At 41.0% G+C, this 10,665-nt stretch overlaps 1 protein-coding gene across 1 annotated transcript; it reads right to left on the reverse strand.

Annotated features, from left to right (window-relative positions):
- Positions 1–7,185: 7,185 nt before the first annotated feature.
- On the reverse strand, positions 7,186–9,928 carry LOC147445349 (cyclic dof factor 3-like). Its single transcript, XM_086524887.1, has 2 exons — positions 9,434–9,928; positions 7,186–9,084 (listed from the first exon to the last, which is right to left on the reverse strand). The coding sequence occupies exons 1-2, from the start codon at positions 9,620–9,622 to the stop codon at positions 7,351–7,353; spliced, it is 1,923 nt and encodes a 640-aa protein (XP_086381013.1). The 5' UTR covers positions 9,623–9,928; the 3' UTR covers positions 7,186–7,350.
- Between the last annotated feature and the right edge of the window lie 737 nt (positions 9,929–10,665).

Raw genomic sequence — 10,665 nt, forward strand, 5'->3', positions numbered from 1 at the left:
ACTAAAGAGAAGATATTTTCTTACCACATAATTAATTTGGCCTTATCAATGTCTCAACTACCTTCCAACGGTTAATGTATCATGCGCTCAAGAAGTAATCTTCAAAAATTTATTGACGTGTTCATGGATGACTTATGTGTGCATTGAAGAGAAACGAAATAACACATTGATCATTTGACACTCATGTTTGTCCAATGTAGAAATCCACCTCAATCTATAGAAGTGCAAATTTATGATTTGTGATGGCACGATTGTACGTCATATAGTCTCCAAGCATGGCATAACTATTGATATGGATAAAATTTTTATCATTAAAGATTTACAAAAGCCAAAGAGTCCTTGGGATGTTGAATTTTCTATACACAATGATGGCTATTATCATAGCTTTACCCACGTGCGAAAATAGGTTTGCTTGTGCATTGCCTTTTTGTATCATTTGATATATTCAATCAAGAAGCCCATAGATTAATTTCTATTCAATAAGGAATCCTGGAGACTTTTTGAAAATTATTTTTCTTGTTTTTAGACCATCAAGCCCTTATCTATGTGGTTAATAAACCTTGCAACACATGCCAACTCCTTTGTTAAATAATCATCCTTCTTGAGACTGATACTTCCATGTCTCAATGAAGAAGGGGATGGATCACTAACGGGATGATCATTTGCCAAGAGTGGTTTCAAGAGAGGGGCCTACTGAAATCAATGATGATCTACATGATGCCTCGCTTTGCTAGGTTGTAAGTTGTAAAAGAAGTAGAAAAGTGGTCACTATCCTTACAAGGCTGAAATACCCACCCACATCAATTATTGGGCCCTTATACTACAAGATCTTGTGCTTGAGCACAAATTGTGTCCAAATGACTACATAAGGTTGCCAAAATATACTCATATATTGAGTTATGGAAAAGACTTGGCCATGGATCAAAACATCTGAGTGATTCAATAGCAAGGATACTAGAGGCCACCCTTACAACAAGGTCAAGTAGCATATGTTTGGGCTTTCCTAGCTTGGTAGACTAATGACTCTACAAAACATGCAACTTTATACCATAGCATGAGAGTACAAAGGTATGGGCAACATTTAAAGACAATCTTGCCCACCCAATGTCAAAACTTTCATAGTATACTTGATGGGCGGAATCCAGAACCTTTTGCAAGAGTACCAATCACAATTTCAAAGGAAAAAACAAGGCCAAGAGAAAAACTAAGATTAACATAGTGAAGAGTTGGGCAAGGGCAAAAAACCTTTGGAAAGAGATGCTAAAGTTGAAACTAGAGCATTGGAGATGAAGAACTCCAAAATTTGTAGAATAAAGCTATGAAGACCCAACATTTGGCACAAGAATAGTTTGCAGAGATTTTCACAGGTGAGTTAGTGGCTACACTTGAAAGAGAAGTACAATGTGAAGAGAGGACAAACCATAATGATTGTAATTAAAGAGGCTCTATCCCAAGTTGGGCTATAAGAATCACTCAATGAAGCACAAAAGCAAAATTGTTGACTAATGGAGTAAAAGGAATTTTAAAATTCAAAGAGAATGCAAGCCATCAAAACATGCATAAGGCAAAATTCCCAAGAACTCTAAGAAGAAAAGGAGACAGTAGACACACACAACTAGATCACAAACAAAAGTCAATAGAACTGTAACCACTAAAGATTCTAGGGGTAGGACCAAAAAAATTCAAGAAGACATGTCAAAGATGCCACTAGCAGGTCCTTGGATAGATTTTTTAGGGCGGCTAGAAGGCGAGCCAATTCTAGAGTGGTTAAAGCCCAAGCAACAACAACAACAACGTAGCCATGAATATGATCAAGTTTAGGAACTTGTGATGGACATGAGAAACAAGAGTGGCTTGGGAAACCCAATTCCTTTCGATTCAAAATCTCGTTTTGAATTCCCCTAGTATATCAACCAAAGAGTTAAAAGAAAAAAGAAATTGAGAAGAAGCTAACAAGTTCAAGCAACACATCATTAGGTTGGTCCGATAAGACGCCATATGACTCCATTTTCCTAGTCTAATGCTAAACATGGTTGACCAGTCCTTATAGCACAAGTAAAACAAGCAAATAATACTTCAAACTAGGTTTTAACTTTCTCTATCCCAAAAATGTTGAGGAGTTGGAAGGCTAATTGGTAAATGCTTCAACAAAAGAAAAGCCTTGAAGAAAAAAGAATTCCAACATAGCCAATTGTTTAGACTAACGATGCAAGACTTTGAATTTATGTCGGGAACCTTGCAATGATCACGGAGATTTCACTAAAGGATATGGACTTCTTGTAAAGGTTGTTTGAAAGGGATATCATTCATGCTACTTTGCAGCGAAAGGAAGACCATTTATACTACTTTGTAGTGAAAGAAATCCAAAATGGAAGAGCAATAAAAAAATCAACTAGGAGAATCTTGACACCAAGCAAGGGAAATTTCTATAGGATGTCATAGCAAAGAGGATAGAGAGCACACAACCTTCTCTAGGAAGGGTTGATCTAGGATACTAATTGCATAAGAGGACACCGCACTCGTACAAAGGAACCGTCGATCTAGGATACTATTTGCATAAGAGGACAACGGCACAAAACTTTCTCAAGTGTTGATCTAGGATACTAATTGCATAAGTGGACACCACACTCGTACAAACAATCTACTAAAGAGGCCTTAATGAAATCAATTTTTTCTAGGTAAAAAGGAGACTTAATCATGTAGTATTTGGCTACTTAGACTACTCAATCCATGGACAACGCATAGCTTAAGACACAAGAACAAAATATCCAAAGATCTATGCTCTTCAAAAGGAAACTATGATACTAGCCAGTAGCTGAAAGTGTTGTTCTTTGAAAAAGGCTCACATTGCTAAAACAAAATTTAATTTAACACTAGATTGGTAACAGGACACTTTTATGTCTTTTTAACCAAGCAATTTCCTAGAATTTTTACAAGAGATGCCAATGAGGTATTCAAGTGTTTGATTTTCACAAAGATAGCATATGAGCTAAAAAGGAATTTTTTTGGGCTATGGATTCTAGCTCTAGGATTGTCTTTTATAAATACTTTCCAACCTAAATTGTGCCAAAAAACGTGCGTTGTTTTTGCACATTTTTCATAAAATTGGCCATAAACCACCCAAAAAACCCTCTTAGTGAGTTCTAGGGTGCTACATAAGTAGCCTTCATCATTATAAAGGTTTTCAAATGCTTCAAATGCATGGATACTATATGTATTTGAAGCTATGACCTATTTATGAAAGTCATGCCATGCAGATTCATGGAGGAATTTTACACTTTAAGGCAGCGTATATGTAAAAGAAAGGCAAGTTTGATTGTGCATATAGACTCATCACTGTGTATTGCATCTTTCTTGATTTTTTGGGCACCTAATACTCCCAATAGATAACAACACAAAGTCGAGAAAAAAAAACCTATTTTACAAAAATAAGACTCATTTTGAGTTAGAAATGTGTTATGTCCAATGTTTCTCAATTCCTTCAATGAACATTGTCAAATTGTACTTTACGTACAAACCTAAGCATACAATACCAATTTGACTATAACGACATACTTTCTAAAGAGGTTGAGATGGCCACAATATGTGGAAGCTAGTTTTTTTGTTTGTGCAATTTTTGGGCTTTGTAGTTATGTTTAGAATTATCATAAGAAAACATGTTTGGATGTTTCTAATGTTTTGTGGGGGTTAGCATAAAGGTGAATTACCAAGGCGTATTATATACAAGTAAATATGGGTGTAGTCATGCAAACATTGATGATAGGTATGCATAATACAAAAAATGTAAATTTTTTGTACTTAATTGTATACATAATATATTTTTTTGGGACTATAGTAACCTTATGCTTACATTAGGAACTCATTGAAGTTAATAGGAAAAATAGACTGGTTGCGTGAAAATTCTCTATGTGGTGTAGCATGGGCTTAATCGGGAAAATATGATGTTTTTAGTCAAATGAAGCACTACATTGGATATGGAAGCTTGTCATGACCTAAGAATCAAGAAATATGCACGATACTTATTTTTCCATGTAGAATGGGTTCTTGAAACTTCACACATATACAAGGAGTATTGATTTTTTTCCAAAACCATGAAATGACACTTTTATGTCTTGTTACATTACCAAACTAGTGTTAAAAGTTACCATGAGGCCAAATAGCTACAAGAGACATCTAAAACAATAAAACTTTGGTTGAAGAAGGAGAGAAAAGGCAACAAAGCGAGGTTTTGTAAGCTCAACTTCAAGAAGAATGGCATGCAAAGTACAACTAGTTACACAAGCAAGTAGTCACTAAGCCACCATCCGAAACTACTGTGGAACTTTGAACTTGGCAGCCTGAGAGATGATAGAGGACATGAATAAGAAGAAAAGCCACCCCAAGGAATGGGGGTTGGCCGTTTGGAAACACATGAGGATAAGGGAGGAGGATTATACAAGGAAGGAAAGGTGCATTTTACAAACAATGGGGCACCTCATGCATATAGGTGACATTCCCTTCCAAATCAATCCCCCAAGAGAACCACAACCTTGGCAATTTTCAAAGTGGAATTTGAAGAGTACCAGCAACCGAAAAAAGTAGTGGAAAATGCAAAGTTGTGAGATACCATGAAGGATTTATGTCTTTATCAAGCAACAAACCAACATGAGCTCCAAATGGCTATACTAAAGGTGCAGATTTCACAATCATGAGAAGACTGGGTGATGTGCCACCCAACACCTACCCAATGTGGGTGTGAGTGGCCTAGGGGTCCACTAAATTTTTTTATAAAAGGTTTTGTAGAAAAGCAGCCCGAGTGAGGAATGTCATGTAGGAATTTCCCAATATGGCAAAAAAGTCTCATTCTTTCTAGCCTTGTCACCCAAAAGAAAGAATCAATGAGGAGTGATTTCTATAGGTTTTCAGGTGTATGTTGACGATGATGCAGGGGTGCTAGACTTTGCAATGAAGCTCATGCTAAGAAGACTTGCATAGCTCATGCTACAATTTGTGTGTGTCATCTTCAATTTATTGCAAGGCACCATAGAGCTACAACTCATGCACCACACTATTTAGGCTCAATGTTGTAATCAATGGATTGTTTTTGAGCCCAACCACATCTTTACAGATGAGAAAATAGTGCAATCTTGATATATTCACCCGACCTTAGTTCTTCCCTAGCCATTACACCATGTGAGCCCAACCACATCTTTATAGATGAGAGAATAGTGCAATCTTAATCTATTCACCCGACCTTAGTTCTTCCCTAGCCATTACATGTGAGCCCAACCACATCTTTATAGATGAGAGGATAGTGAAATCTTGATCTATTCACCGGATCTTTTAGTTCTTCCCTAGCCATTACATATTGGCAATCGAAGCGATGGTGCGAACTAGGCTCTTTCAATATTTGGGCAACCACACTACATTCAGTGGTGATTCCTACCCAATGCATTGCCTCGAAGCCTTAAAAGTGACACTTGAAGGACCCTTTTATAAATATCGGTGGGAAAACCAAGGTAGATGAAGAAGATATGGTGAAGTTCATCAACAATTAGATGCTTTAGATCTTGCTCTACCAATAATAGCTACTTTACCTACATACACACTTTTGAATGTGGAGTGTTAGTTGTAGGGGTTTGAGAATATGGAAAATAAGGAAGAGGCCCTAGTTTAGAATATCTTTCAGAGTAATTGTCAATTGATTGATGCCTGGTTGTTTGATGGGGGTACTTGGTTGTTTGATGGGAGGAGTACCCCTGGCTTTACTTTTAAAACTGCTACCCATCTAGTTTCTTGGTTGTGATTGGTTTCTTGAGATGGAAGACGTAAGTGTGAGTATAGCTACCATCTTTATCTGATCATTTCTCTCTTTCAATGTGCTTAAAAGATTTCTTTGATAAACAAAACATGAATCATGTGGGATTCTAAAGACCGCGTACGATGAACAATAATCTATTTTCTCATGAACCGTTTAAGGCTAATGTATTGAAGCTGATTTTGCTGAATTAAAACTCAATTTCCAAACCCTTTACTTGTCTTCCTGCACCAATATGGCACCAATACGATACCGGTATGGTATGATGCATGTAGGATCCCAATATAACATCTGAATGATACCGAGATGATACAAGGACATTACCGATTAGCATATTAGTATGATACTGAAATATTGCCGGTATGATACCAGAACGATATAAATGCATATGGTTAATACACTCTATCTTTAATTGATGCTCTATCCTTGATGTTCTTTATTGAGTTCTTAAGTTGCAAGCTTGTCATTTGCACCCTCTCATGCTTCTCAAGCACATGAGCATAGCGTTTGCATAAAAAAGGATTTCACAATGTTGGGCTCCTGAAGGCTAGATACAAATTTGAGGTGTGTTTACGGACATAGAATCGCTTGATCTGAAGGCCATCATTTGCCTACCTTCGCTGTGAAGGTATCCAGAAGTTGTGTTCACTCAGTGTCTCGTTTCCTTCACACGCTCCAGATTAGTATCAAACTAGGTTTGCGCTTTAAAGTAATGAAAATTACCAAAATGCCCCTGAATTGTGAATATTCCCAAAGTACCCTTCAAATTTTCAAAACTTCCCTAAACATTTTTTGGGAGGATTGCTCCAATTTCGCATAGTTTACCTCGTCTATAATAAAGTTGAGTGTCAAATATGCTCACAAAGAGGTGTTCCTGTCTTCAAATAATAAAATGTTTCATTATCAGGTCCTACAATACCAACTCCTCAGAATTAATACTTATCTAGGTGCCAATCCTTCCATCTAGTTTCTTGGAAAGGTGGATTTCAACAGTGCTCACAATCCTTGTTGTACCTCCAATGTATGTAATCCTATGTAGCGGGTTCGCTATCCTTTCCCCTCTCGAGAACGAGTTACAGAATCCTGGTAGTCATGCACAATGCAATGTACAGGAACCAGCCCTTCATGCCTAGAACACTACATACATACTAAGCAATCCCCTGTAGCGTCGCACACCCTGCCCCGGTAGAAGGTGTAGAACAGTATGAGTCAATAAATTTACCATCACCATTTCATTTTAATTGCACAAAATTCCCCAAGCATTGTGCTCAATAAACATAGTAGAGCATACATTATTTCTGTCAATCTCTTAACATGATAAACTGCATATGAGAGCATTGGAAAGCATACTGACTTAATAGAGAAAGAAGAACACTTGCCACTTGATCTGTATAAAGCTCATAGTTTACAGAGTTTACCACTATAGAGTTGTACATAGTTTGTAAATACCAAATTCTTCAAAAACCTGAAGCCATGTCCTCACTATCTTAAGCAATGTACATGCCAAAGTTTAACATCCAAATTGCCAACATGGATATGCAGCTATAAACCTGCTACTTATCTTTGGCATCCGCAGTTGGCGATGTCAGGCTTTTCTCCTGGAAGCTCAGTGACCGACTCATTGCAGCTGGATTTGAACTTCGAGTCCTTGCATGCGGGTCTTTACTCTCCATGTTCACTTTTGATTGCAAGTCACGAAACATACCCCCCGAGGTTGAAACATCAGGGCGGAGATCAATTCCAAGAGTTGACCATATGGAGCTGCGGGCAGCTTCGCCTGGATCATCTATTCTCAGAGTTTTAGGAACCAGAAGAGGACCACCTCTCTCCCCTTCAGGCTCCCCTGCTTCGCGGGGGTGCTTTCCAAGAGTCGTTGTTCCATTAGCAGCAGCTGCAGCTACGGCCGCTGCGGCGCCAGCAGCTGCTGCTGCTGCCGTAAATGGCGATGCCCAAGGCATTGTCCAGGGCCCACCCCAACCAGGTGGCACCCACAATGGATTTTGCATAAGGGGCCATGGAATTGCCCCTGACCATGGGCCAATTGCTGTTGCCCATGGGGGCTGCCCCCCAAAACCCCCTGCTGCTGGTTGAGGGTTTGCACCAGCCATATTACATGAGCTAGTAGCCCCCTGCACCATATTTGCAACGGCAGCAGGCATGTTAGCGTTTGCCCCTTGTCCAACATTTGCGAGTCCAGCAGGCGGGGCCGTATTTCCCCAGCCTATACCAGCCCCATATTGCCAAGGAACACCCATGAAAGAAAAGGGCCCTCCAGTTGCCCATGCAAGAGCTGCATCCATATAGTTGGGGATATCGCTTACTCCAGTGGGCTCCGGCTTAGAGGCAAATGGTGTCGCTGGCTCCAAGGGCCTCTCTGTTGTAGAGGCTGATTGCTTCGCCTGCAGTGCTGGAAGTCTTGCATCTGTCTCCATATATGCAACAAAAGCATTGGCCTCTTTTCCAGGCTTCTCTTCATGAGATATTCGCTCATACTGTACACCACCGCCGATATTCCCTGCTGCAAGGTTGCGCTTAGCTTGCGCCTGTGACATTTCAGGCTTGTAACCTTGCAAAACTTCAGATCTACAAGGAGTGAAGGTCGCCCCCCCTGTGCTTAAGCAAACAGGGCTTTCTTGTCCAAAGTTAAGAACTGCACTAGAGGGGGGACTCTCAAATGAGGCCATAGACTGCAAATCCAGAGGAAGCATATGCCGTGGAGCAGGGGTTGATTGCACACCGGCCTTTATCTGCCTATTCAAACCCACTTGTGTAGAACCAGGGCATGAAACTAGCTGTTGCGCATTCTCAGGTGGATCACTTCTAACCACTACCACATCAGGCAAAGCGCTTCGAGTATGCGGAGATGAATGCTTGTTCTTGCGCCTACCAGCACCCACAGGCACGTTTCGCAGTGTACCCCCAGCAGTCCAATACCGCTGGCAGTTCTTGCAGAAATGCCGAGGCTGGTTGACATTGTAATTATTGAAATAGCAGAATTTCGTATCCAGGCTATGGCAGCGAGGGCAGGGAATGGGCTTGTCAGGCCTTTTGGGCACTTGATCCATGGACTCATCCCCATTGGTCTGTTCATCGGTGTTTGACATGAGCCCGCCATTGCCACCTTCCTCAGTGAGATCAACTGTACGAAGGGCATCACCGCCAAGCTCATCATTGATCGCATCAACCATCTTCTCCTCATCTCCCCCATCGTTGCTTCCGGATGAGCTGCCCAACTCATCGGGCACAGAGTATTCATCTTCCGATTCTGGGTTCTCATCGCCAACATCCTGGAAAGTTAACAGATACATTAAGGACTTTGGGAAAATCAAGACATTGGGGCATGGATGAAAACCTATGTACTTTGACAATTACAACAGGGGCGTAACCATACAAGCGCATGAGCATGCGGCGGGAGGGCAATGAGTAAATGCAGTAAGCAAAGCGCAATTCACAGCAGAAAGAAGGCGAAAGTATGTACATGTTCAAAGGGATCATATATGCTTAGCAGATTTTCCTTTTCACATACACAACCTCCTAGAATACAGAAAAAATTACGTACAGAGAAGCACATTACACTTAGCAAATTGATTTTCTTTCAGAAAAATGGCTTCCAAAGAAAGAGCCAGTGATCCAAACCTGGATGGAAGACGCCTCGCCAGAAGCTACAAACGTGTGGTCGGGCTGATCTTGCCCACCGCTGGAAGCTCCCTTACATTCAGAAGAGACGGGAATGGTCCTGCCGAAAAGCTTGAAAGCAGGGTCATAAAACCGCCTCGCTGCGGCGTCCCCCGAGGGCGAGCCAAGGTCCTCAGTGAGGCCCGACATCGTGTACCGCAACTGCTGAAAGAATCGAACGCAGGGAGGATGGATTGGATGGGGAAGAGAATTACCAGAGCATGGCTGAGGCAGGAAGGAAGGTGGGTGGTTGAGGAAGGGAAGAGGAGTATACAGGTAAAAGAAAAGTAGGGGGAGATGGGGTTACACAGAAAACTCAAAAAGGGGGTGAAGTGCAGGGGAAGACGGAGATACTTGGGCAGAAAGAGATGAGGGAGGGATGATAAATGGGGAAGGAAAAGTGTAGGCCTAGTAGTACCACTATACCAGGGCTAAAGAAAAGATGCAGCCAACGAGTTTCCAACAAATCATCATGCTCTTTGGGCCTCTGCCGTTTTTGAAGAAAAAGGGTCTAGGCCTAGCGTGATTGGCCCAAAAAGGTTAAAGTTTGTGTAGCTGGCCCCACCCAAAAGTTCCCCTTTCCTAAAGGGCCCCATGCGGGCACGTGGGTTTGGATGGCCAGGTCCACAATCTAAAGTTGTGGCTACCAACGCTCCCCCTTGCCAACACATATCTTGCCTTTTCACGAAAGTCCCTTTATATACTCAAAAAGTCTCCTCTTAATGTGAATCCCCTTTACGATATGCCCTCCGTCTTAAGGGAGCTTCCCACAAGGGCGCTTGATTTGATCACAACTTGGAGTTCTTGACTTAAATCATTATACTACGCATCCGGTGGCCTCCTTAATCTCTACGGAAAAAGAATCGAATAGGTGGCCCCAATTTTGGAAAAAGGAAAAATCTTCTATATTAAAAAAAAAAAACAAATTGAATGAAACCTTTTGAGCCTTAAGAATACTAGAAGGTGTAAAATGAAGAATTTGGAAGGTCTAGCATATATTGTCCTAGTACGATTGGCCGCCTTCGGCGGCCTCTCTCTCCCCCCCTCTCTCCCTCTTTCGCGTGCAAAGGGGCTTTTTTTAGTTTTGGACTTTCGCCTTCAGGTCGCAGATTGCGACACGTGTAAAGGGCTCCCCCTTCCGCCATATTATGTTAGTAGATAGTAGATGTAATAGCCTATATAGTTTCTTTGTG

The sequence above is a fragment of the Adiantum capillus-veneris genome, chromosome 12, assembly GCF_014529385.1.
Source record: "Adiantum capillus-veneris isolate H3 chromosome 12, ASM1452938v2, whole genome shotgun sequence".
Lineage (NCBI taxonomy): Eukaryota > Viridiplantae > Streptophyta > Polypodiopsida > Polypodiales > Pteridaceae > Adiantum > Adiantum capillus-veneris.